The 27,650-nt window shown below is 51.8% G+C and overlaps 1 protein-coding gene across 3 annotated transcripts in view; it reads right to left on the reverse strand.

Annotated features, from left to right (window-relative positions):
* The window catches only part of plpbp (pyridoxal phosphate binding protein), a 36,320-nt gene extending 14,345 nt beyond the window's left edge, over nt 1–21,975 (reverse strand). For 2 of the 3 annotated variants that reach the window (XM_059960381.1, XM_059960444.1), the window contains exons 1-4: nt 21,855–21,961; nt 6,913–7,020; nt 4,356–4,391; nt 1,311–1,386 (exon numbers count right to left, since the gene is read on the reverse strand). In XM_059960381.1, coding sequence (XP_059816364.1) covers nt 1,311–1,386; nt 4,356–4,391; nt 6,913–7,020; nt 21,855–21,959 — 325 coding nt within the window. In that variant the 5' untranslated portion in view covers nt 21,960–21,961. Of the gene's footprint in view, nt 1–1,310; nt 1,387–4,355; nt 4,392–6,912; nt 7,021–21,854 lie in introns of all 3 variants that reach the window. The other variant, XM_059960500.1, reaches the window with a different exon arrangement.
* Between the last annotated feature and the right edge of the window lie 5,675 nt (nt 21,976–27,650).

Raw genomic sequence — 27,650 nt, forward strand, 5'->3', positions numbered from 1 at the left:
AGCATTGAGGACATTCTTAAAAGGCAGTGCCTCATGAAGGCAGCAGCCATCATTATGGACCCTTACTATCCAGTACATGCCCTCTGCTCATTGCTACCATCATCGGATTTCTGAATCTGTACCTTATTATCTACAGATACCTGCACATACATATTTTATTACAATTTACAGTACATTTTACAATCACACAGTACTGTTGTGACAGCACCATAAATTTCATCATGTATATTGGTGATAATAAGCCCAATTCTGATCGTGTTTTGGTAACCCAAACTGTTTACCTGTGGGGTATGTGTCTCGATTCACCTCCACATTATTGCAGAGCATTCAAGCCCACCTCGTCTCCCTTGTGTCAAAGCACAGAAACAAGGCCTACAGCCCATCAAGACCAGGCCAACTGTAGACATTGATATACACCAAGCCCATCTCAATCACCCCCACAGAGGGAGTCTCAACACCTCCCCCGAACTCTGCCAGTCACCTACTCTTACAGCAGCCCATTAACTGAACCATTCATCCTCAGGACACAGGAGGAAGTAAAGAGCATGCAGGAAACTCACGGGGTCACAGGTAGAATGTGCAAACCTCACACAGGTGGCACTGGAGGGTACAGCTGAATCCATCTTCTGAAGCTGAGACACTGGATGAACCACTGGGCTCTACATAGTGCTGCTCTATTACGGTCACTCTTGTTCAGAAGAAATTTCAGAGCAAAGCTCCATCTGCTCTCTTAGGCACAGCTCAGAGGAGGACCGTTCTCCCCACAATCTGGGACATCATTTCCCAGCCAAAACAGAAGCTGTGGCTCAGAAGCTGCAGTTCCCCAGGCATTCCGCTGATCTATCCCTGGGAGACTCTTGTTCACAGATCAGCAAAATACCTGGGGAACTGCGACTACGGAAGAAGATAGAGTGGATGTGGAGAGGGTGTTTCCTATAGACGGAAAGTCTAGGACCAGAGGGCAGAGCCTCAGATAGAGGGACATCCCTTTAGAACAGAGATGAGCAGGAATTTCTTTAGCCAGAGGCTGGTGAATCTGTGGAATTCATTGCCACAGACAGCTGTGGAGGCCAAGTCACTGGGTATATTTAAAGTGGAAGTTGATAGGTTCCTAAGGTTGCAGGGGGAAGCAGGAGAATGGGGTTAAAAGGGATAATAAATCAGCCATGATGGAATGGTGGAGCAGACTCAATGGGCCAAAAGGCTTAATTCTGCTCCAATGTCTCATGGTCTTACTGTGCACTAATCTATAGCTAAAACATCAGTAGGGAAGATGAAGCGAGGTACGGTGGTGGGGGGGGGGGTCATACCCATCAGCTTGTTAACGTTGTTCTTCTGGAGGTGCCCAATGAAGTGCCACTTTATTTCAGGACAGAGGGAAAGGATCTGCAACGAGGTAGAGAGAGAAAAATTCAGACTCAAATTCACTGAGACCACAAACTGAGACAATAAGATGCATAGGGGCACCACGGTGACATACCATTTAGCGTGACGTTATTACAGCTCAGGGTGTTCTGGTGTCGCGAGTTCAGTTCCAGCGTCATTCTGTAAGAATCTCTCTGTGGAATGTGTGGGATTTCCCTGGGTCTCTGGGTTCTTTCCAGAGTCCAAAGGCATACCAGGTTTGTTAACTGGTCATTGTTAATTGTCCCGTGATAAAGTCGCTAATTGGGGTTGTGGACTTGCTGAGGAAAAGGACCCGAAGGCACGACTCCATGCTATACCGCTACATAAAATAAACAAAATGTTGGAGGAACTCAACAGGTCAGGCAGCATCTATGGAGGGGAATAAATAGTCAACATTTCAGGCCAAAATATCACTGTTTGCTCTTTTCCATAGATACTGCCTGTGGTGCCGAGTTCCTCCAGCATTTTGTGTGTCTTGCTCTGGATTTCCAGCACCTGCAGAATCTCTTATGTTTAAGATGCATACATCCTCTAGTTCAAGAGAAAGAGACAATTCTATTACAAATCATTCAGGCAATTCAACAATTTATCCTTATACCTGGAAGCCATGGTCCTAGTATATAACCATATCCCCACCAGACATATCTGTGTTTGGAAAATGTTGCGTCAAATCCAATAATCTTCCGATGCAACATTACACACTCTTTTGCACCAATGTCTTGTTTTTGCAGGGTTTTTTTTAAGTTATAGAACACTACAACACTAGTAGGCCCTTCGATCCATCAGGTCTATTCTGAACTGTTATTCTAACTCGTCCTATTTGTTGTCTTGTATAATTTATGTCTAATCTATGTTCGGAGTATTGTCTGTACCAACATGCCCATGATGCAGTGCAGACACAGGGGAACATGTTGCCCAGGATCAGGCTGAATGGCTCTCCTCCCTTCATCAAGGTGCACTGATACACGAAGCAGAAAGAACAATTGCAGCAGAGATGCAAGTTGGCCAGAAAAGCTCAAGCCAGAAACCCCCAAACCAATATGGCTGCCATCTTTTGTCCATGCTGGCAAAGAACTTTTCAAGTCTGTATTGGCCTCTCCAGCCATCTGTGTACCCACAGACCAGTCCAGTCCATACTAATCATGGATGACAAGACTGGTTCTCACTGTTTCATGAACAAACAAACGACCATGCATCTGTGAGTTTTTCACTGTACCAGTCCCTCACTATACTTGTGGATGTGACAACCACCACAAACACAACAGATTTTGCAGATGCTGGAAATCCAAAATAACCAGCATTCTGAACCACCCCTTTGCCCTGAGATCAACAGAAAATATCTCTTAAGAATAGTAGTAAGTACCCAGCAGTACCTGTAATTTTTCTGTGCACAGTATTGACCATTGAAGGTGACTAGAAGTTGTCAGTATGTTCAGAACTGGGACCATAAGGAGACCATTCAGCCTCCGGTGTCACTTGTTTTAAGTGGTTGATCCCAATGAACCACTCTACACTCAGTAGCCATTAGTAGCCTGTACCTAATAAAAGAGACCATGAGTGTATGTTCATGGTCTTCTGCTTCAAGGTTCGGCATGTTCTATGTTCAGAAATGCTCTTCTGCACACTATTGTTGTAACGTGTGGTTATTTGGATTACTATTGTCTCCCTGTCAGCTTGAACCAGTCTAGCCATTCTCCTCTGACCTCTCTCATTAACGAGGTGATTTCACCCACAGAACCAGTCTGGCCATTCTCCTCTGACCTCCCTCATTAACAAACCATTATCACCTGCAGAACTGCAGCTCACCGGACTTTTTTTTTGTTTTTCGCACCATTCTCTATAAACTCTAGAGCAGGGATTCCCAACCTTGAGTCCATGGACCCGTTGGTTAATGGTAGGGGTCCATGGCATCAAAAAGCTTTGAAATCCCCACCCTGGAAACTATTCATGAAAATCCAGGAAATCGGCAGTTTCCAAAATACCCAAACCACCCCATCTGGCACCAACAATCATTCAACAGACAAAGTCACTTAGATCACATTTCTTCCCCATTCTGATGTTTGGTCTGAACACCCCCTGAACCTCTTGACCATGTCTGCATGCTTTAACGCACTGAGTTGCTGCCACAATTGGCCGATTAGATATTTGCATTTTCGATCGGGTGCACCTAATAACGTGGCCAGTGTGTGCATTTCCAGGAGTCTTTTTGTCCTGCATTTTCCAACAGGCAGAAGGGTTAATTTCACCAGTTTCCATTAATACCACAGAGATAGATCATTGGGGCTTTGACGCTATTTTTAAGCCCTTCACTCAGGTTCAGAGTTTACATGCAGGTCAGGATTGGGATTGGGCAGAATAAAAAGTTTGTGGGTATGCTACTTTGATGCTGGAAGCATGGCAACACTCATGGGCTATCAGCAGCACATCCTCGCATTGCGATGGCTCTTGACATTGTAGCAGCCATGTATCTATCTGTCTGGATTGTATTTTGCATTTTGTGTTGCATGTTGATTAAGGGTCACAGTAATATGTCAGGTAGGTTAGGAAGTGGTTGAAGCAAATGAGTATAGTTACGTATTCACGCTTTGTCCTGCTTAGTTTGGTTTAGCTGAGAGCGGGTGAACTTGGGGAGTGCTATTTTTTTTTGGTTGACCACTTAATTACTCCATTTCATTAATTTAGTTTTTTGTCTCTAGCTAAGATCTTTCTTCGACTTGGACCTCAGTTATTTGGAAGCATGTCATACAGTGTCAATACCCATACCCAGTCTCTCAGCCGTTTCGGTTTGTTTTCAGTAACCGCTACAGAAACCATGTGTTTCAATGTAGATATGGCAAATAAAACCAATTTTTATCATTGTCTTTTCTTGATATACATATAAAGGTGCTTCTCTTAATGGAGGGTAGACATAATGCCATAGCCTGTGACCACGGACATCTTTACCGTACCTGGCTGTCAGAAGCTTTCTCCACCAACTCCTGCACCTAGAAACACAAACAGCAAGTCAGAACCTCGGAGCCTTAACAACTTTGAGAAGAAAGACCACAGATACTGGGAATGTGAAGCAACACTCAAAATGGTGGTGGAATTCAGAGGCCACGCAGCAGAAGACAGAGGAGCAGAACTGGACCATGTGTCTGCTCTGCCATTCCATCATGGCTGATTTATTATCCCTCTCAACCCCAATCTTCTGCCTTCTCCCTGACAAGGCAGGAGAATTGGGTTGAGCGGGATAATACCCTTTGACAGCCTTACTAATCAAGAACCTATCAGCCTCCACTTAAATATACTTAATGACAGGGCCTCCACAGACATGGGTGGTAATGAATTCCACAGATTCACCACCCTCTGGCTAATAAAATTTCTTCTCTTCTCTGTTCTAAGGGACGTCCCTCTAATCTGAGGCTATCCCCTCTGGCCCCAGACTCTCCATTATAGGAAATATCCTTGCAACATTCAGACAATTCAATATTTAATATGTTTCAATAAGATCCCCTCTCATTCTTCTAAACTCCAATGAATACAGTTGCAGAGCATCAAACACTCCTCATATGTTAACCTTTTCATTCCCGGGATTATTCTCATGAACCTCCTCTGGATTCACTCCAATGCCAGCATATCATTTCATTGACAAAGGGCCCAAAACTGCCCACAATGCTTCAAGTGTGGTCTGACAACTGCCGTATTATCAAGACAGGGCTGCCTGACCCACTGAATTTTTCCAACATTTTGAGTGCTGCAACCCATTGACAAAGCAGCCCTTGGTGAATATCTACCCTCAAAGCTCCTCTCTGGATATACTGTGTGACTTCTACAAAAAGCTTGGGATGATCTGTTCAGCTGCCAACATTTCTCATAAGTCAAGACAAACAAGTGTTAGATTGGGGTGTAGAACCTATTTTTCTTGCAGTTTGGCCAGTTCAGTTGTGTCATTTAAGGTAAAATTGGATAGGTATATGGACAGGAAAGGAGTGGAGGGTTATGGGCTGAGTGCGGGTAGGTGGGACTAGGTGAGATTAAGAGTTCGGCACGGACTAAGAGGGCCGAGATGGCCTGTTTCCGTGCTGTGATTGTTATATGTTATATGGTTAACTTTCTTACATTTGCTTGAATTGTTACATATCACACTCAATGACCTCCTGTACCTAATAAAGTCATCACTGAGTGCATGTTTGTGGTCATCAGCTATTGTAGCCCATTCACTTCAAGGTCTGACATGGGTTCAGAGATGCTCTTCTGTACACCATTAATGTAACGTGGTTATTTGAGTTACTGTGCCTTCCTGTCAGCTTGAACCAGTCTGGCCATTCTCCTCTGACTGCTCGCATTAACAAGGCATTTTCGCCTATAGAACTACTCTCACTGGATGTTTTTTGTTGTCTGCACCATTCTCTGTAAATTCTGGAGCAGGGGTTTCCAACCTTGTATATGCCCTGGACCAACACCATTAAGCAAGGGGTCCGTGGACCCCAGGTTGAGAACAACTGCAAAGACTGTTGTGTATGAAAATCCCAGAAGATCAACAGTTTCTGAGATACTCAAGCCACCAACAATCATTCCACGATCAAAGACACTTAGATCACATTTCTTCCCCATTCTGATGTTTGGTCTGAACAACAACTGAACCTCTTGACCACATCTGCATGCTTTAACGCACTGAGTTGCTACCACGTGATTGATTAGATATTTGGTTTAACAATCAGACGTACGTAATAAAGTGGCCACTGAGCGTATAGTCCCCAATATATGCGTAACTGTTCTGATAATTACAGTATGCAGTATTTTCTAGAAGCTTCTCAGTATTTTTTTCTCTCCAGCAAATGTCATGCTATTTGAACCTGGCTATTTCATAGGTTAATTGCAATGTTGTTATCTCTAGTTTGTATATGAGACAATTACGATTTCCTTTCCTTTGTTCGTTTTTTGTTCTTTTAACACTTAATAAACCAGCTGTAACCTCCGAATTTTATACCTTATTCTTTACTTCCAGAAAAACTGCAGAATAAACATTACCAGACCCAACACGAGAGAGACATAGATAGAGTGCAGAGTTAGTCTTTTCCCCAGGGCGGGAATAGCTATCACAAGAGAACATAGCTGTAAGGGGATTGGAGGAAAATAAAGGGGGGTATGTCAGTGGTAGTTGTCTTTTACACTGGGAGTGGTGGGTGTGTGGATCACCTTGCCAGGTTGGTGGGAGAGGCAGAAATATTAAGGACACTTAAGAGACTCTTAGATAGGCACATAGATGATAGAAAAACAGAGGGCTATATAAGAGGGCAGGGTTAAATTGATCTTAGAGCTGGAGATAAGTTCAGCTCAGCATCGTTGTCTGAACAGGTGTAAGGTTCTATGTTGTAAGTGAAAGGTTTCCTCTGAACTGCTTCTAGTCCTTCCTGACTGCAGGTAAATGGAATTGGTACCACATTCTGCCTACCTCAATACGTAACCCTCCCAAGCAGAGACAACACAAGGACACCTGCAGCTCACTGAAAGCATGCTTACATAGTTTTCCCCAAAGTGTCTCTGGCCATGGCGGTAAGCTTCAATCAGAAGGGATGGCGGTTTGGTCTTACCAACAGCCACAAGACGTGGTACAACAGCAGGTAATGCCTGGGAAGGGGAGAGTAAACAGAATATCAGAATGCAATCAGAATCAGAAAAGTTGACTATCATCAGCAGTATGTCATGAAATTCGTTGAGTTAGGACTGTCTGGTCCGGGGGGTTGAGTTAGGACTGTCAGGTCTGGGGAGGTGAGTTAGGACGGTCAGATCTTGGGGGGGGGGGGGGGTTGAGTTAGGACTGTCAGATCTTGGGGGGGGGTTGAGTTAGGACTGTCAGGTCTGGGGGGATTGTTAGGACTGTCAGGTCTGGGGGGATTGTTAGGACTGTCAGGTCTGGGGGGGAGTTGAGTTAGGACTGTCAGGTCTGGGGGGGTTGAGTTAGGACGGTCAGATCGGGGGGGGGTTGAGTTAGGACTATCAAATCTGGGGAGGTTGTTAGGACTGTAAGGTCTGGGGGGGTTGAGTTAGGGCTGTCAGGTCTGGGGGGAGTTGAGTTAGTGCTGTCAGGTCTGGGGGGGGTTGAGTTAGGACTGTCAGGTCTTGGGGGGTTGAGTTAGGGCTGTCAGGTCTGGGGGGGTTGAGTTAGGACTATCAGATCTGGGGGGGGTTGAGTTAGGACTGTCAGGTCTGGGGGGGGTTGAGTTAGGGCTGTCAGGTCTGGGGGGGTTGAGTTAGGACTGTCAGGTCTGGGGGGGTTGAGTTAGGACTGTCAGGTCTGGGGAGGTGAGTTAGGACGGTCAGATCTTGGGGGGGGGGTTGAGTTAGGACTGTCAGATCTTGGGGGGGGTTGAGTTAGGACTGTCAGGTCTGGGGGGATTGTTAGGACTGTCAGGTCTGGGGGGATTGTTAGGACTGTCAGGTCTGGGGGGGAGTTGAGTTAGGACTGTCAGGTCTGGGGGGGTTGAGTTAGGACGGTCAGATCGGGGGGGGGGTTGAGTTAGGACTATCAAATCTGGGGAGGTTGTTAGGACTGTCAGGTCTTGGGGGGTTGAGTTAGGGCTGTCAGGTCTGGGGGGGTTGAGTTAGGACTATCAGATCTGGGGGGGGTTGAGTTAGGACTGTCAGGTCTGGGGGGGGTTGAGTTAGGGCTGTCAGGTCTGGGGGGGTTGAGTTAGGACTGTCAGGTCTGGGGGGGTTGAGTTAGGGCTGTCAGGTCTGGGGGGGTTGTTAGGAATGTAATGTCCGGGGGGGTTGAGTTAGGACTGTCAGGTCTGGGGGGGTTGAGTTAGGGCTGTCAGGTCTGGGGGGGTTGAGTTAGGACTGTCGGGGGGGGTTGAGTTAGGACTGTCAGATCTGGGGGGGGTTGAGTTAGGACTGTCAGGTCTGGGGGGGGGTTGAGTTAGGGCTGTCAGGTCTGGGGGGGTTGAGTTAGGACTGTCAGATCTGGGGGGGGTTGAGTTAGGACTGTCAGGTCTGGGGGGGGTTGAGTTAGGGCCGTCAGGTCTGGGGGGGTTGTTAGGAATGTAATGTCCGGGGGGGTTGAGTTAGGACTGTCAGGTCTGGGGGGGTTGAGTTAGGGCTGTCAGGTCTGGGGGGGTTGAGTTAGGACTGTCAGATCTGGGGGGGGGTTGAGTTAGGACTGTCAGATCTGGGGGGGGTTGAGTTAGGACTGTCAGGTCTGGGGGGGGGTTGAGTTAGGACTGTCAGATCTTGGGGGGGGTTGAGTTAGGACTGTCAGGTCTGGGGGGGGTTGAGTTAGGACTGTCAGGTCCGGGGGGGTTGAGTTAGGACTGTCAGGTCTGGGGGGGCTGAGTTAGGGCTGTCAGGTCTGGGGGGGTTGTTAGGACTGTCAGGTCTGGGGGGGTTGAGTTAGGGCTGTCAGGTCTGGGGGGGTTGAGTTAGGACTGTCAGGTCTGGGGAGGTGAGTTAGGACGGTCAGATCTTGGGGGGGGGGGTTGAGTTAGGACTGTCAGATCTTGGGGGGGGTTGAGTTAGGACTGTCAGGTCTGGGGGGGGTTGAGTTAGGACTGTCGGGGGGGGTTGAGTTAGGACTGTCAGATCTGGGGGGGGTTGAGTTAGGACTGTCAGGTCTGGGGGGGGGTTGAGTTAGGGCTGTCAGGTCTGGGGGGGTTGAGTTAGGACTGTCAGATCTGGGGGGGGTTGAGTTAGGACTGTCAGGTCTGGGGGGGTTGAGTTAGGGCTGTCAGGTCTGGGGGGGTTGAGTTAGGACTGTCAGGTCTGGGGGGGTTGAGTTAGGACTGTCAGGTCTGGGGAGGTGAGTTAGGACGGTCAGATCTTGGGGGGGGGGGTTGAGTTAGGACTGTCAGATCTTGGGGGGGGTTGAGTTAGGACTGTCAGGTCTGGGGGGATTGTTAGGACTGTCAGGTCTGGGGGGATTGTTAGGACTGTCAGGTCTGGGGGGGAGTTGAGTTAGGACTGTCAGGTCTGGGGGGGTTGAGTTAGGACGGTCAGATCGGGGGGGGGGTTGAGTTAGGACTATCAAATCTGGGGAGGTTGTTAGGACTGTAAGGTCTGGGGGGGTTGAGTTAGGGCTGTCAGGTCTGGGGGGAGTTGAGTTAGTGCTGTCAGGTCTGGGGGGGGTTGAGTTAGGACTGTCAGGTCTTGGGGGGTTGAGTTAGGGCTGTCAGGTCTGGGGGGGTTGAGTTAGGACTATCAGATCTGGGGGGGGTTGAGTTAGGACTGTCAGGTCTGGGGGGGGTTGAGTTAGGGCTGTCAGGTCTGGGGGGTTGAGTTAGGACTGTCAGGTCTGGGGGGGTTGAGTTAGGGCTGTCAGGTCTGGGGGGGTTGTTAGGAATGTAATGTCCGGGGGGGTTGAGTTAGGACTGTCAGGTCTGGGGGGGTTGAGTTAGGGCTGTCAGGTCTGGGGGGGTTGAGTTAGGACTGTCGGGGGGGGTTGAGTTAGGACTGTCAGATCTGGGGGGGGTTGAGTTAGGACTGTCAGGTCTGGGGGGGGGTTGAGTTAGGGCTGTCAGGTCTGGGGGGGTTGAGTTAGGACTGTCAGATCTGGGGGGGGTTGAGTTAGGACTGTCAGGTCTGGGGGGGGTTGAGTTAGGGCCGTCAGGTCTGGGGGGGTTGTTAGGAATGTAATGTCCGGGGGGGTTGAGTTAGGACTGTCAGGTCTGGGGGGGTTGAGTTAGGGCTGTCAGGTCTGGGGGGGTTGAGTTAGGACTGTCAGATCTGGGGGGGGGTTGAGTTAGGACTGTCAGATCTGGGGGGGGTTGAGTTAGGACTGTCAGGTCTGGGGGGGGGTTGAGTTAGGACTGTCAGATCTTGGGGGGGGTTGAGTTAGGACTGTCAGGTCTGGGGGGGGTTGAGTTAGGACTGTCAGGTCCGGGGGGGTTGAGTTAGGACTGTCAGGTCTGGGGGGGCTGAGTTAGGGCTGTCAGGTCTGGGGGGGTTGTTAGGAATGTAATGTCCGGGGGGGTTGAGTTAGGACTGTCAGGTCTGGGGGGGTTGAGTTAGGGCTGTCAGGTCTGGGTGGAGTTGAGTTAGTGCTGTCAGGTCTGGGGGGGGTTGAGTTAGGACTGTCAGGTCTTGGGGGGTTGAGTTAGGGCTGTCAGGTCTGGGGGGGTTGAGTTAGGACTATCAGATCTGGGGGGGATTGAGTTAGGACTGTCAGGTCTGGGGGGGGTTGAGTTAGGACTGTCAGGTCTGGGGGGGGGTTGAGTTAGGGCTGTCAGGTCTGGGGGGGTTGAGTTAGGACTGTCAGATCTGGGGGGGGTTGAGTTAGGACTGTCAGGTCTTGGGGGGTTGAGTTAGGGCTGTCAGGTCTGGGGGGGTTGAGTTAGGACTATCAGATCTGGGGGGGGTTGAGTTAGGACTGTCAGGTCTGGGGGGGTTGAGTTAGGGCTGTCAGGTCTGGGGGGGTTGAGTTAGGACTGTCAGATCTGGGGGGGGGTTGAGTTAGGACTGTCAGGTCTGGGGAGGTGAGTTAGGACGGTCAGATCTTGGGGGGGGGGTTGAGTTAGGACTGTCAGATCTTGGGGGGGGTTGAGTTAGGACTGTCAGGTCTGGGGGGATTGTTAGGACTGTCAGGTCTGGGGGGGTTGAGTTAGGGCTGTCAGGTCTGGGGGGGTTGAGTTAGGACTGTCAGGTCTGGGGAGGTGAGTTAGGACGGTCAGATCTTGGGGGGGGGGGTTGAGTTAGGACTGTCAGATCTTGGGGGGGGTTGAGTTAGGACTGTCAGGTCTGGGGGGGGTTGAGTTAGGACTGTCAGATCTGGGGGGGGGTTGAGTTAGGACTGTCAGATCTGGGGGAGGTTGAGTTAGGACTGTCAGGTCTGGGGGGGGGTTGAGTTAGGGCTGTCAGGTCTGGGGGGGTTGAGTTAGGACTGTCAGATCTGGGGGGGGTTGAGTTAGGACTGTCAGGTCTGGGGGGGTTGAGTTAGGGCTGTCAGGTCTGGGGGGGTTGTTAGGAATGTAATGTCCGGGGGGGTTGAGTTAGGGCTGTCAGGTCTGGGGGGATTGTTAGGACTGTCAGGTCTTGGGGGGTTGAGTTAGGGCTGTCAGGTCTGGGGGGGTTGAGTTAGGACTATCAGATCTGGGGGGGGTTGAGTTAGGACTGTCAGGTCTGGGGGGGGTTGAGTTAGGGCTGTCAGGTCTGGGGGGGTTGAGTTAGGACTGTCAGGTCTGGGGGGGTTGAGTTAGGACTGTCAGGTCTGGGGAGGTGAGTTAGGACGGTCAGATCTTGGGGGGGGGGTTGAGTTAGGACTGTCAGATCTTGGGGGGGGTTGAGTTAGGACTGTCAGGTCTGGGGGGATTGTTAGGACTGTCAGGTCTGGGGGGGTTGAGTTAGGGCTGTCAGGTCTGGGGGGGTTGAGTTAGGACTGTCAGGTCTGGGGAGGTGAGTTAGGACGGTCAGATCTTGGGGGGGGGGGTTGAGTTAGGACTGTCAGATCTTGGGGGGGGTTGAGTTAGGACTGTCAGGTCTGGGGGGGGTTGAGTTAGGACTGTCAGATCTGGGGGGGGGTTGAGTTAGGACTGTCAGATCTGGGGGGGGTTGAGTTAGGACTGTCAGGTCTGGGGGGGGGGTTGAGTTAGGGCTGTCAGGTCTGGGGGGGTTGAGTTAGGACTGTCAGATCTGGGGGGGGTTGAGTTAGGACTGTCAGGTCTGGGGGGGTTGAGTTAGGGCTGTCAGGTCTGGGGGGGTTGTTAGGAATGTAATGTCCGGGGGGGTTGAGTTAGGGCTGTCAGGTCTGGGGGGATTGTTAGGACTGTCAGGTCTGGGGGGGTTGAGTTAGGGCTGTCAGGTCTGGGGGGGTTGAGTTAGGACTGTCAGGTCTGGGGAGGTGAGTTAGGACGGTCAGATCTTGGGGGGGGGGTTGAGTTAGGACTGTCAGATCTTGGGGGGGGTTGAGTTAGGACTGTCAGGTCTGGGGGGGGTTGAGTTAGGACTGTCAGATCTGGGGGGGGGTTGAGTTAGGACTGTCAGATCTGGGGGGGGTTGAGTTAGGACTGTCAGGTCTGGGGGGATTGTTAGGACTGTCAGGTCTGGGGGGGTTGAGTTAGGGCTGTCAGGTCTGGGGGGGTTGAGTTAGGACTGTCAGGTCTGGGGAGGTGAGTTAGGACGGTCAGATCTTGGGGGGGGGGGGTTGAGTTAGGGCCGTCAGGTCTGGGGGGGTTGTTAGGAATGTAATGTCCGGGGGGGTTGAGTTAGGACTGTCAGGTCTGGGGGGATTGTTAGGACTGTCAGGTCTGGGGGGGTTGAGTTAGGGCTGTCAGGTCTGGGGGGGTTGAGTTAGGACTGTCAGGTCTGGGGAGGTGAGTTAGGACGGTCAGATCTTGGGGGGGGGGGGTTGAGTTAGGACTGTCAGATCTTGGGGGGGGTTGAGTTAGGACTGTCAGGTCTGGGGGGGGTTGAGTTAGGACTGTCAGGTCCGGGGGGGTTGAGTTAGGGCTGTCAGGTCTGGGGGGGTTGAGTTAGGACTGTCAGATCTGGGGGGGGGTTGAGTTAGGACTGTCAGATCTGGGGGGGGTTGAGTTAGGACTGTCAGGTCTGGGGGTGGGTTGAGTTAGGGCTGTCAGGTCTGGGGGGGTTGAGTTAGGACTGTCAGATCTGGGGGGGGGTTGAGTTAGGACTGTCAGATCTGGGGGGGGTTGAGTTAGGACTGTCAGGTCTGGGGGGATTGTTAGGACTGTCAGGTCTGGGGGGGTTGAGTTAGGGCTGTCAGGTCTGGGGGGGTTGAGTTAGGACTGTCAGGTCTGGGGAGGTGAGTTAGGACGGTCAGATCTTGGGGGGGGGGTTGAGTTAGGACTGTCAGGTCTGGGGGGGGTTGAGTTAGGGCTGTCAGGTCTGGGGGGGTTGAGTTAGGACTGTCAGATCTGGGGGGGGTTGAGTTAGGACTGTCAGGTCTGGGGGGGTTGAGTTAGGGCTGTCAGGTCTGGGGGGGTTGTTAGGAATGTAATGTCCGGGGGGGTTGAGTTAGGACTGTCAGGTCTGGGGGCGTTGAGTTAGGGCTGTCAGGTCTGGGGGGGTTGAGTTAGGACTGTCAGATCTGGGGGGGGGTTGAGTTAGGACTGTCAGATCTGGGGGGGGTTGAGTTAGGACTGTCAGGTCTGGGGGGGGGGTTGAGTTAGGGCTGTCAGATCTGGGGGGGGTTGAGTTAGGACTGTCAGATCTGGGGGGGGTTGAGTTAGGACTGTCAGATCTGGGGGGGGGGTTGAGTTAGGACTGTCAGGTCTGGGGGGGTTGAGTTAGGGCTGTCAGATCTGGGGGGGTTGAGTTAGGACTGTCAGGTCTGGGGGGGCTGAGTTAGGGCTGTCAGGTCTGGGGGGGTTGTTAGGAATGTAATGTCCGGGGGGGTTGAGTTAGGACTGTCAGGTCTGGGGGGGTTGAGTTAGGGCTGTCAGGTCTGGGGGGAGTTGAGTTAGTGCTGTCAGGTCTGGGGGGGGTTGAGTTAGGACTGTCAGGTCTTGGGGGGTTGAGTTAGGGCTGTCAGGTCTGGGGGGGTTGAGTTAGGACTATCAGATCTGGGGGGGATTGAGTTAGGACTGTCAGGTCTGGGGGGGGTTGAGTTAGGGCTGTCAGGTTTGGGGTGTTGAGTTAGGGACTGTCAGGTCTGGGGGGGTTGAGTTAGGACTGTCAGGTCTGGGGAGGTGAGTTAGGACGGTCAGATCTTGGGGGGGGGTTGAGTTAGGACTGTCAGATCTTGGGGGGGGTTGAGTTAGGACTGTCAGGTCTGGGGGGGGGTTGAGTTAGGACTGTCAGGTCTGGGGGGGTTGAGTTAGGGCTGTCAGGTCTGGGGGGGAGTTGAGTTAGTGCTGTCAGGTCTGGGGGGGGTTGAGTTAGGACTGTCAGGTCTTGGGGGGTTGAGTTAGGGCTGTCAGGTCTGGGGGGGTTGAGTTAGGACTATCAGATCTGGGGGGGGTTGAGTCAGGACTGTCAGGTCTGGGGGGGGTTGAGTTAGGGCTGTCAGGTCTGGGGGGGTTGAGTTAGGACTGTCAGGTCTGGGGGGGTTGAGTTAGGACTGTCAGGTCTGGGGAGGTGAGTTAGGACGGTCAGATCTTGGGGGGGGGGGTTGAGTTAGGACTGTCAGATCTTGGGGGGGGTTGAGTTAGGACTGTCAGGTCTGGGGGGATTGTTAGGACTGTCAGGTCTGGGGGGATTGTTAGGACTGTCAGGTCTGGGGGGGAGTTGAGTTAGGACTGTCAGGTCTGGGGGGGTTGAGTTAGGACGGTCAGATCGGGGGGGGGGGTTGAGTTAGGACTATCAAATCTGGGGAGGTTGTTAGGACTGTAAGGTCTGGGGGGGTTGAGTTAGGGCTGTCAGGTCTGGGGGGAGTTGAGTTAGTGCTGTCAGGTCTGGGGGGGGTTGAGTTAGGACTGTCAGATCTGGGGGGGGTTGAGTTAGGACTGTCAGGTCTGGGGGGGTTGAGTTAGGGCTGTCAGGTCTGGGGGGGGTTGAGTTAGGACTGTCAGGTCTGGGGGGGTTGAGTTAGGGCTGTCAGGTCTGGGGGGGTTTGAGAGGACTGTCAGATCTGGGGGGGGGGGTTGAGTTAGGACTGTCAGATCTGGGGGGGGTTGAGTTAGGACTGTCAGGTCTGGGGGGGGTTGAGTTAGGACTGTCAGATCTGGGGGGGGTTGAGTTAGGACTGTCAGGTCTGGGGGGGTTGAGTTAGGGCTGTCAGGTCTGGGGGGGTTGAGTTAGGGCTGTCAGGTCTGGGGGGGTTTGAGAGGACTGTCAGATCTGGGGGGGGGGGGTTGAGTTAGGACTGTCAGATCTGGGGGGGGTTGAGTTAGGACTGTCAGGTCTGGGGGGGGTTGAGTTAGGACTGTCAGATCTGGGGGGGGTTGAGTTAGGACTGTCAGGTCTGGGGGGTTGAGTTAGGGCTGTCAGGTCTGGGGGGGTTGAGTTAGGGCTGTCAGGTCTGGGGGGGTTGAGTTAGGACTGTCAGGTCTGGGGGGGGGGGTTGAGTTAGGACTGTCAGATCTGGGGGGGGTTGAGTTAGGGCTGTCAGGTCTGGGGGGGTTTGAGAGGACTGTCAGATCTGGGGGGGGGTTGAGTTAGGACTGTCAGATCTGGGGGGGGTTGAGTTAGGACTGTCAGGTCTGGGGGGGTTGAGTTAGGGCTGTCAGGTCTGGGGGGGTTGAGTTAGGACTGTCAGGTCTGGGGGGGTTGAGTTAGGGCTGTCAGGTCTGGGGGGGGTTGAGTTAGGACTGTCAGGTCTGGAGGGGTTGAGTTAGGGCTGTCAGGTCTGGGGGGGGTTGAGTTAGGACTGTCAGATCTGGGGGGGGGGGTTGAGTTAGGACTGTCAGATCTGGGGGGGGTTGAGTTAGGACTGTCAGGTCTGGGGGGGTTGAGTTAGGGCTGTCAGATCTGGGGGGGGTTGAGTTAGGACTGTCAGGTCTGGGGGGGTTGAGTTAGGGCTGTCAGGTCTGGGGGGGGTTGAGTTAGGACTGTCAGATCTGGGGGGGGGTTGAGTTAGGACTGTCAGATCTGGGGGGGGTTGAGTTAGGACTGTCAGGTCTGGGGGGGTTGAGTTAGGACTGTCAGATCTGGGGGGGGGTTGAGTTAGGACTGTCAGATCTGGGGGGGGTTGAGTTAGGACTGTCAGGTCTGGGGGTATTGTTAGGACTGTCAGGTCTGGGGGGGTTGAGTTAGGGCTGTCAGGTCTGGGGGGGTTGAGTTAGGACTGTCAGGTCTGGGGAGGTGAGTTAGGACGGTCAGATCTTGGGGGGGGGGTTGAGTTAGGACTGTCAGGTCTGGGGGGGTTGAGTTAGGGCTGTCAGGTCTGGGGGGGTTGAGTTAGGACTGTCAGATCTGGGGGGGGTTGAGTTAGGACTGTCAGGTCTGGGGGGGTTGAGTTAGGGCTGTCAGGTCTGGGGGGGGTTGTTAGGAATGTAATGTCCGGGGGGGTTGAGTTAGGACTGTCAGGTCTGGGGGGGTTGAGTTAGGGCTGTCAGGTCTGGGGGGGTTGAGTTAGGACTGTCAGATCTGGGGGGGGTTGAGTTAGGACTGTCAGATCTGGGGGGGGTTGAGTTAGGACTGTCAGGTCTGGGGGGGGGGGTTGAGTTAGGGCTGTCAGATCTGGGGGGGGTTGAGTTAGGACTGTCAGATCTGGGGGGGGTTGAGTTAGGACTGTCAGATCTGGGGGGGGTTGAGTTAGGACTGTCAGGTCTGGGGGGGTTGAGTTAGGGCTGTCAGATCTGGGGGGGTTGAGTTAGGACTGTCAGGTCTGGGGGGGCTGAGTTAGGGCTGTCAGGTCTGGGGGGGTTGTTAGGAATGTAATGTCCGGGGGGGTTGAGTTAGGACTGTCAGGTCTGTGGGGGGGTTGAGTTAGGGCTGTCAGGTCTGGGGGGAGTTGAGTTAGTGCTGTCAGGTCTGGGGGGGGTTGAGTTAGGACTGTCAGGTCTTGGGGGGTTGAGTTAGGGCTGTCAGGTCTGGGGGGGGTTGAGTTAGGACTATCAGATCTGGGGGGGATTGAGTTAGGACTGTCAGGTCTGGGGGGGGTTGAGTTAGGGCTGTCAGGTTTGGGGTGTTGAGTTAGGACTGTCAGGTCTGGGGGGGTTGAGTTAGGACTGTCAGGTCTGGGGAGGTGAGTTAGGACGGTCAGATCTTGGGGGGGGGGGGTTGAGTTAGGGACTGTCAGATCTTGGGGGGGGTTGAGTTAGGACTGTCAGGTCTGGGGGGGGTTGAGTTAGGACTGTCAGGTCTGGGGGGGTTGAGTTAGGGCTGTCAGGTCTGGGGGGAGTTGAGTTAGTGCTGTCAGGTCTGGGGGGGGTTGAGTTAGGACTGTCAGGTCTTGGGGGGTTGAGTTAGGGCTGTCAGGTCTGGGGGGGTTGAGTTAGGACTATCAGATCTGGGGGGGGTTGAGTCAGGACTGTCAGGTCTGGGGGGGGTTGAGTTAGGGCTGTCAGGTCTGGGGGGGTTGAGTTAGGACTGTCAGGTCTGGGGGGGTTGAGTTAGGACTGTCAGGTCTGGGGAGGTGAGTTAGGACGGTCAGATCTTGGGGGGGGGGTTGAGTTAGGACTGTCAGATCTTGGGGGGGGGTTGAGTTAGGACTGTCAGGTCTGGGGGGATTGTTAGGACTGTCAGGTCTGGGGGGATTGTTAGGACTGTCAGGTCTGGGGGGGAGTTGAGTTAGGACTGTCAGGTCTGGGGGGGTTGAGTTAGGACGGTCAGATCGGGGGGGGGGGTTGAGTTAGGACTATCAAATCTGGGGAGGTTGTTAGGACTGTAAGGTCTGGGGGGGTTGAGTTAGGGCTGTCAGGTCTGGGGGGAGTTGAGTTAGTGCTGTCAGGTCTGGGGGGGGTTGAGTTAGGGACTGTCAGATCTGGGGGGGGTTGAGTTAGGACTGTCAGGTCTGGGGGGGTTGAGTTAGGGCTGTCAGGTCTGGGGGGGGTTGAGTTAGGACTGTCAGGTCTGGGGGGGTTGAGTTAGGGCTGTCAGGTCTGGGGGGGTTTGAGAGGACTGTCAGATCTGGGGGGGGGGTTGAGTTAGGACTGTCAGATCTGGGGGGGGTTGAGTTAGGACTGTCAGGTCTGGGGGGGGTTGAGTTAGGACTGTCAGATCTGGGGGGGGTTGAGTTAGGACTATCAGGTCTGGGGGGGTTGAGTTAGGGCTGTCAGGTCTGGGGGGGTTGAGTTAGGGCTGTCAGGTCTGGGGGGGTTTGAGAGGACTGTCAGATCTGGGGGGGGGGGTTGAGTTAGGACTGTCAGATCTGGGGGGGGTTGAGTTAGGACTGTCAGGTCTGGGGGGGGTTGAGTTAGGACTGTCAGATCTGGGGGGGGTTGAGTTAGGACTGTCAGGTCTGGGGGGGTTGAGTTAGGGCTGTCAGGTCTGGGGGGGTTGAGTTAGGGCTGTCAGGTCTGGGGGGGTTGAGTTAGGACTGTCAGGTCTGGGGGGGGGGTTGAGTTAGGACTGTCAGATCTGGGGGGGGTTGAGTTAGGGCTGTCAGGTCTGGGGGGGTTTGAGAGGACTGTCAGATCTGGGGGGGGTTGAGTTAGGACTGTCAGATCTGGGGGGGGTTGAGTTAGGACTGTCAGGTCTGGGGGGGTTGAGTTAGGGCTGTCAGGTCTGGGGGGGTTTAGTTAGGACTGTCAGGTCTGGGGGGGTTGAGTTAGGGCTGTCAGGTCTGGGGGGGGTTGAGTTACGACTGTCAGGTCTGGGGGGGTTGAGTTAGGGCTGTCAGGTCTGGGGGGGGTTGAGTTAGGACTGTCAGATCTGGGGGGGGGTTGAGTTAGGACTGTCAGATCTGGGGGGGGTTGAGTTAGGACTGTCAGGTCTGGGGGGGTTGAGTTAGGGCTGTCAGGTCTCGGGGGGGGTTGAGTTAGGACTGTCAGGTCTGGGGGGGGTTGAGTTAGGACTGTCAGGTCTGGGGGGGGGGTTGAGAGGACTGTCAGATCTGGGGGGGGGGGTTGAGTTAGGACTGTCAGGTCTGGGGGGGTTGAGTTAGGGCTGTCAGGTCTGGGGGGGGTTAGGGTTAGGACTGTCAGATCTGGGGGGGGTTGAGTTAGGACTGTCAGGTCTGGGGGGGTTGAGTTAGGACTGTCAGGTCTGGGGGGGGTTGAGTTAGGACTGTCAGGTCTGGGGGGGTTGAGTTAGGGCTGTCAGGTCTGGGGGGGTTGTTAGGAATGTAATGTCCGGGGGGGTTGAGTTAGGACTGTCAGGTCTGGGGGGGTTGAGTTAGGGCTGTCAGGTCTGGGGGGGTTGAGTTAGGACTGTCAGATCTGGGGGGGGTTGAGTTAGGACTGTCAGATCTGGGGGGGGTTGAGTTAGGACTGTCAGGTCTGGGGGGGGGGTTGAGTTAGGGCTGTCAGATCTGGGGGGGGTTGAGTTAGGACTGTCAGATCTGGGGGGGGTTGAGTTAGGACTGTCAGATCTGGGGGGGGGGGGGTTGAGTTAGGACTGTCAGGTCTGGGGGGGTTGAGTTAGGGCTGTCAGATCTGGGGGGGTTGAGTTAGGACTGTCAGGTCTGGGGGGGCTGAGTTAGGGCTGTCAGGTCTGGGGGGGGTTGTTAGGAATGTAATGTCCGGGGGGGTTGAGTTAGGACTGTCAGGTCTGGGGGGGTTGAGTTAGGGCTGTCAGGTCTGGGGGGAGTTGAGTTAGTGCTGTCAGGTCTGGGGGGGGGTTGAGTTAGGACTGTCAGGTCTTGGGGGGTTGAGTTAGGGCTGTCAGGTCTGGGGGGGTTGAGTTAGGACTATCAGATCTGGGGGGGATTGAGTTAGGACTGTCAGGTCTGGGGGGGGTTGAGTTAGGGCTGTCAGGTTTGGGGTGTTGAGTTAGGACTGTCAGGTCTGGGGGGGTTGAGTTAGGACTGTCAGGTCTGGGGAGGTGAGTTAGGACGGTCAGATCTTGGGGGGGGGGGTTGAGTTAGGACTGTCAGATCTTGGGGGGGGTTGAGTTAGGACTGTCAGGTCTGGGGGGGGGTTGAGTTAGGACTGTCAGGTCTGGGGGGGTTGAGTTAGGGCTGTCAGGTCTGGGGGGAGTTGAGTTAGTGCTGTCAGGTCTGGGGGGGGGTTGAGTTAGGACTGTCAGGTCTTGGGGGGTTGAGTTAGGGCTGTCAGGTCTGGGGGGGTTGAGTTAGGACTATCAGATCTGGGGGGGGTTGAGTCAGGACTGTCAGGTCTGGGGGGGGTTGAGTTAGGGCTGTCAGGTCTGGGGGGGGTTGAGTTAGGACTGTCAGGTCTGGGGGGTTGAGTTAGGACTGTCAGGTCTGGGGAGGTGAGTTAGGACGGTCAGATCTTGGGGGGGGGGTTGAGTTAGGACTGTCAGATCTTGGGGGGGGTTGAGTTAGGACTGTCAGGTCTGGGGGGATTGTTAGGACTGTCAGGTCTGGGGGGATTGTTAGGACTGTCAGGTCTGGGGGGGGAGTTGAGTTAGGACTGTCAGGTCTGGGGGGGTTGAGTTAGGACGGTCAGATCGGGGGGGGGGGTTGAGTTAGGACTATCAAATCTGGGGAGGTTGTTAGGACTGTAAGGTCTGGGGGGGTTGAGTTAGGGCTGTCAGGTCTGGGGGGAGTTGAGTTAGTGCTGTCAGGTCTGGGGGGGGGTTGAGTTAGGACTGTCAGATCTGGGGGGGGTTGAGTTAGGACTGTCAGGTCTGGGGGGGTTGAGTTAGGGCTGTCAGGTCTGGGGGGGGTTGAGTTAGGACTGTCAGGTCTGGGGGGGGTTGAGTTAGGGCTGTCAGGTCTGGGGGGGTTTGAGAGGACTGTCAGATCTGGGGGGGGGGGTTGAGTTAGGACTGTCAGATCTGGGGGGGGTTGAGTTAGGACTGTCAGGTCTGGGGGGGGGTTGAGTTAGGACTGTCAGATCTGGGGGGGGTTGAGTTAGGACTGTCAGGTCTGGGGGGGTTGAGTTAGGGCTGTCAGGTCTGGGGGGGTTGAGTTAGGGCTGTCAGGTCTGGGGGGGTTGAGTTAGGACTGTCAGGTCTGGGGGGGGTTGTGTTAGGACTGTCAGGTCTGGGGGGGTTGAGTTAGGGCTGTCAGGTCTGGGGGGTTTGAGAGGACTGTCAGATCTGGGGGGGGGGGTTGAGTTAGGACTGTCAGATCTGGGGGGGGTTGAGTTAGGGCTGTCAGGTCTGGGGGGGTTTGAGAGGACTGTCAGATCTGGGGGGGGGTTGAGTTAGGACTGTCAGATCTGGGGGGGGTTGAGTTAGGACTGTCAGGTCTGGGGGGGTTGATTTAGGGCTGTCAGGTCTGGGGGGGGTTGAGTTAGGACTGTCAGGTCTGGGGGGGTTGAGTTAGGGCTGTCAGGTCTGGGGGGGGGTTGAGTTAGGACTGTCAGGTCTGGGGGGGTTGAGTTAGGGCTGTCAGGTCTGGGGGGGTTGAGTTAGGACTGTCAGATCTGGGGGGGGGTTGAGTTAGGACTGTCAGATCTGGGGGGGGTTGAGTTAGGACTGTCAGGTCTGGGGGGGTTGAGTTAGGGCTGTCAGGTCTGGGGGGGGTTGAGTTAGGACTGTCAGGTCTGGGGGGGTTGAGTTAGGGCTGTCAGGTCTGGGGGGGTTGAGTTAGGGCTGTCAGGTCTGGGGGGGGGTTGAGTTAGGACTGTCAGGTCTGGGGGGGGGTTGAGTTAGGACTGTCAGGTCTGGGGGGGGGTTGAGAGGACTGTCAGATCTGGGGGGGTTGAGTTAGGACTGTCAGGTCTGGGGGGGTTGAGTTAGGACTGTCAGGTCTGGGGGGGGTTGAGTTAGGACTGTCAGGTCTGGGGGGGTTGAGTTAGGGCTGTCAGGTCTGGGGGGGGTTGAGTTAGGACTGTCAGGTCTGGGGGGGTTGAGTTAGGACTGTCAGGTCTGGGGGGGTTGAGTTAGGACTGTCAGATCTGGGGGGGGTTGAGTTAGGACTGTCAGGTCTGGGGGGGTTGAGTTAGGACTGTCAGGTCTGGGGGGGTTGAGTTAGGGCTGTCAGGTCTGGGATGGGTAGATGGGGTGATCGGACGCCCCACCCCCGGGATCTCTCAGACCCCGGGGCTCTTTCTCCGCCTCACCCGCTCCCTTCGCGCCGCAGCGCTGCTGATCCTCTCGGTGACGCTGAGAAGCCTCCGGCCCACATCACCCGCCATTTCCGACCGAACCGCGCTGACCAATCGCATCAGCAACAACGCCCGTCCAATCACAGCCTGTGAAACCGAAACCAATTACATCGCAGGCACCGACGACTGCTCAGACCCTCAACCAATCATCTCCCATACCGACGGACCACTGACACGCCGAGTAGGGCTTGACTAATCAGCGAATGAAAGCGCCGCAGATGCTGAAAATCGGACATACAATTGGTCACCCACCATTGGCAACACGTGGGAGCACTGCATTAGTAAGGTCCTCAGTTTTGGGTAATAAATAAGCACGAAATTTTGAGCTGTTTAATATGAAATACGGTGAACCCCTTTCTTGTCGCCCCACCATGGTTTTTCCCTTCGCCTATGGTTCAGTAATATATGCAAGGCAGATATTATAACCATATAACAATCACAGCACGGAAACAGGCCATCTCGGCCCTCCTAGTCCGTGCCGAACCCTTAATCTCACCTAGTCCCACCTACCCGCACTCAGCCCATAACCCTCCACTCCTTTCCTGTCCATATACCTATCCAATTAAACCTTAAATGACACAACTGAACTGGCCTCTACTACTTCTACAGGAAGCTCATTCCACACAGCTATCACTCTCTGAGTAAAGAAATACCCCCTCGTGTTTCCCTTAAACTTCTGCCCCCTAACTCTCAAATCATGTCCTCTCGTTTGAATCTCCCCTACTCTCAATGGAAGCAGCCTGTTCACGTCAACTCTATCTATCCCTCTCAAAATTTTAAATACCTCGATCAAATCCCCCCTCAACCTTCTACGCTCCAATGAATAGAGACCTAACTTGTTCAACCTTTCTCTGTAACTTAAGTGCTGAAACCCAGGTAACATCCTAGTAAATCGTCACTGCACTCTCTCTAATTTATTGATATCTTTCCTATAATTCGGTGACCAGAACTGCACACAATATTCCAAATTTGGCCTTACCAATGCCTTGTACAACTTTAGCATTACATCCCAACTTCTGTACTCAATGCTTTGATTTATAAAGGCCAGCGTTCCAAAAGCCCTCTTCACCACCCTATCTACATGAGACTCCACTTTCAGGGAACTATGCACAGTTATTCCTAGATCTCTCTGTTCCTCTGCATTCCTCAATGCCCTACCATTTACTCTGTATGTTCTATTTGGATTATTCCTGCCAAAATGTAGAACCTCACACTTCTCAGCATTAAACTCCATCTGCCAACGTTCAGCCCATTCTTCTAACCGGCATAAATCTCCCTGCAAGCTTTGAAAACCCACCTCATTATCCACAACACCTCCTACCTTAGTATCATCGGCATACTTACTAATCCAATTTACCACCCCATCATCCAGATCATTTATGTATATTACAAACAACATTGGGCCCCAAAACAGATCCCTGAGGCACCCCGCTAGTCACCGACCTCCATCCCGATAAACAATTATCCACCACTACTCTCTGGCATCTCCCATCTAGCCACTGTTGAATCCATTTTATTACTCCAGCATTAATACCTAACGACTGAACCTTCTTAACTAACCTTCCATGTGGAACTTTGTCAAAGGCTTTGCTGAAGTCCATATAGACTACATCCACTGCCTTACCCTCGTCAACATTCCTCGTAACTTCTTCAAAAAATTCAATAAGGTTTGTCAAACATGACCTTCCACGCACAAATCCATGCTGGCTACTTCTAATCAGATCCCGTCTATCCAGATAATTATAAATACTATCTCTAAGAATACTTTCCATTAATTTACCCACCACTGATGTCAAACTGACAGGTCTATAATTGCTAGGCTTCCTTCTAGAACCCTTTTTAAACAATGGAACCACATGAGCAATACGCCAATCCTCCGGCATAATCCCCGTTTCTAATGACATATTAAAGATCTCCGTCAGAGCTCCTGCTATTTCTACACAAACTTCCCTCAAGGTCCTGGGGAATATCCTGTCAGGACCCGGAGATTTATCCACTTTTAAATTTCTTAAAAGCGCCAGTACCTCCACCTCTTTAATTGTCATAGGTTCCATAACTTCCTTACTTGTTTCCCACACCTTAGACAATTCAATATCCTTCTCCTTAATGAATACCGAAGAGAAGAAATCATTCAAAATCTCTCCCATCTCCTTCGGTTCCACACATAGCTGACCACTCTGATTCTCTAAGGGGCCAATTTTATCCCCTCACTATCCTCTTGCTTTTAATATAACTGTAGAAACCTTTCGGATTTACTTTCACCTTATTTGCCAAACCAACCTCGTATCTTCTTTTAGCTTTTCTAATCTCTTTCTTAAGATTCCTTTTACATTCTTTATATTCCTCGAACAATTCCTTTACTCCATGCTGCCTATATCTATTGTAGACATCCCTCTTTTTCTGAACCAAATTTCTAATATCCCTTGAAAACCATGGTGCTCTCAAACCTTTAACCTTTCCTTTCACCCTAACAGGAACATAAAGATTCTGTACCCTCATAATTTCACCCTTAAATGACCTCCATTTCTCTATTACATCCTTCCCATAAAACAACTTGACCCAATCCACTCTCTCTAAATCCCTTCGCATCCCCTCAAAGTTAGCCTTTCTCCAATCAAAAATCTCAACTCTAGGTCCAGTCCTGTCCTTCTCCATAATTATATTGAAGCTAAAGCTATTGTGATCACTGGACCCGAAGTGCTCCCCAACACATACATCTGTCAGCTGACCTATCGCATTCCCTAACAGGAGATCCAACACTGCCCCATCTCTAGTCGGTACTTCTATGTATTGTTGCAAAAAACTATCCTGCACACATTTCACAAACTCTAAACCATCCAGCCCCTTTTACAGAATGAGCTTCCCAGTCTACGTGTGGAAAATTAAAATCTCCCACAATCACCACCTTGTGTTTACTACAAATATCTGCTATCTCCTTACACATTTGCTCTTCCAACTCACGCGCCCCATTAGGTGGCCTTTAATACACTCCTATCAGTGTAACTGCACCTTTCCCATTCCTCAATTCCACCCAAATAGTCTCCCTAGAGGAGCTCTCTAATCTATCCTTCCAAAGCACCGCCATAAGATTTTCTCGGACAAGCAATGCAACACCTCCTCCTCTGGCCCCTCCTACTCTATCACACCTGAAGCAACTAAATCCAGGAATATTTAGTTGCCAATCACACCCTTCCTGCAACCATGTTTCACTAATAGCTACAACATCATAATTCCAGGTATCAATCCCCGCTTTAAGCTCATCCACCTTTCTTACAATGCTCCTAGCATTAAAATAGATACATTTAAGATACTCTCCATCTCCTCCTCTCTTTCCATCCCTAACAATATTATGGCTTTATATATATATATATATATATATATATATATATATATATGTAACCCCCCCCCGGGTCACCTCAGTCTCGCTCAGCTCGTTCTCGTCTAGGGGGAGTCTAGTTCGGCCCTGCCAAACTGGGTAATCAGCTTGTGTGGATGCTGTGTGATGTCTCCGCCTTGCCAAAGAACAAACAGGACACCACATGCGATTAAATGATTACAATTTATAAAGATTACTATAACTGATTAATAACCATACAGTATATATTAAGGAAAAGAAAAGGCCCCAAACTTATCAAAGTCCAAACCACTTCGTGCACAACCGTTGGAGCTCAATTTCTGAAGTCTTCTGGCCACCATTCGATCCCCTCCGAACTCCTCGACTCGCAGCTGAGGTCCCTCCGAACTCCTCAACTCGCACCCTCCGAGTGGTCAACCAAGCACATCTAGCTTCATCTCCTCTCCTCGGAGTACCTCCTGGCCTCAGACCCCCGCTTGGGGTCCGTTCCTCGCCCAGTTTACAGCATCACATCCTCTCTCTCTCACCCCCTCCCCAAAAGCCCGCCAACAATAGCTTACAGACTCAGAAGAAAGAACAACATTAATCCCAATTGGTTTACAAAGGAATACAATTCTCGTTATCAGTAAATTTTAACCCAAACAATCTTCCAGCACTCTCTCGCAACAAAGAAGCATTCCTGCTTTTAACAAAACAAAGCCATTTTGATTAACAATTGCAGTAACAAAGAAAAAGAAGAAACCCCCCTTTATATATACACACACACTCAGTTGGTTCGAAAGATCCAGTGACAGGTTGTTCAGGTGTTTCTGTTCCAAAGTTTCAGGTGACTATTAAGATTCCCGGCTGGTAGCGGCATCAACGCTGGTCTTTGGGGCGAGATGTCCCGAGTTCGAATCCGGCCGGCTCCCTTGCAAGCTCTCCATCCGTGCTGGGTTAAGAGCTGGTGATCTCTTAAAAACCACTCACCTGGCAGAAGGCAAAGGCAAACCACTGCTGCAACTTGCCACGAACATGATTTCCCAATCCGTCAGAGCGGCCCAGAGGGAAATCGTCCTGCAACTGGAAATTCCAGATGTGGACGACCGACGATTAAGAAAATATTATCAGACAAGGTTTATCAGTATTCACATCTGAGATGGTTGCTATCATTTTTGACATTTAATAATCAGGTGTTTCATATTGTCAGCCAGACATTCTTCTTGAGAGTGGACACTATCTGTCGAGACTGTGGGCTCTAGGCTTGTGTATCCAATTCTTATGGGTCCCTGCCCATGTTGGCTTGAAGGAAACGGGGTGGCAGACATTCCAGCAAGGAAAATTAATGATATAAATGTATTGTTGTCTTTGTATAAGGGAGAGGTGAGAGACTTATTTAAAAAGGCCCTTTCATTCACTATGGTAACAAAGTTGGGATAAGCATTTATATAAAATTCAGAGGATGTTGAGAACTCAACTAGTAGATGGATATATATAAGGAGGGAAGTTGTTATACTTCACGTTTATTTATTGGGCATATTAGTTGGAATAATTCCCTGGTCTAAATTAACCTGCATGATACAGGGGATTTGTATCATGTGCCGCTTGCATGGTTAGAATGCGCCAGGTGAATGCACAATGACCAGCGACTGCCCTTCAGGCTCCTGAACCGCTGTGGATAATTTCAGTCCTACAACTCTGAACTGACTTTGCAACCTCCAAACCCACTGCCAAGGACGCTACAGCTCATGTTCTCAGTACTATTTATCATCAGTTATTTGTATTTTCTCTGCTTTTTGCAGGTTTTTTTTGTCAATCATGCGTAGTTTTTCATTGATTCTATTGTATTTACTGTATTTGTTCTACTGCAAATGTCTACAAGAAAATGAATCCCAGGGTGGCGGTGTGCTACACGCAGCGCGGCAATAACGACATGGAGTCGGTGAGCTGCAGTTACAAAAGAGGTTTATTCAAACTTCGCGGCCTCACTATGAAGTCTTCCTGATGCCGCCCTCCCCGGGCGGGAATATTCACAGTCCCGTCCCACGCGCCGGCTTTTCCCCTTGCTGGGGAAGCAGGCTTGACGCCCTCTTTGGGACTGGCCTCAATGCCGGTTCGAGTGCGCTGGGAAGTGGGTCGCCACACTTTGATAATAAATAACTTTGATTTCTTAAAACTTTTTGAAGACCTGTATATAACTCTGCCCACGAGGTTTCTACATCTTCTTATCCTAAATCACATCATCCTAAGGATTTAATATCGTTTTTGTTGCCAACCTCATCCCCTCAGACCACCTGTCTGTCCTGTAGACACGATGTGTATCCTTGGATGTAACCTCACAACGTGATCTTTAAACCACGACTCAGTGATGCCCAGAACGTCATATCTGCTCATCTATAAAATCACCTACTTTATTT

This window comes from Hypanus sabinus, chromosome 1 (genome assembly GCF_030144855.1).
Source record: "Hypanus sabinus isolate sHypSab1 chromosome 1, sHypSab1.hap1, whole genome shotgun sequence".
Taxonomy (NCBI): domain Eukaryota; kingdom Metazoa; phylum Chordata; class Chondrichthyes; order Myliobatiformes; family Dasyatidae; genus Hypanus; species Hypanus sabinus.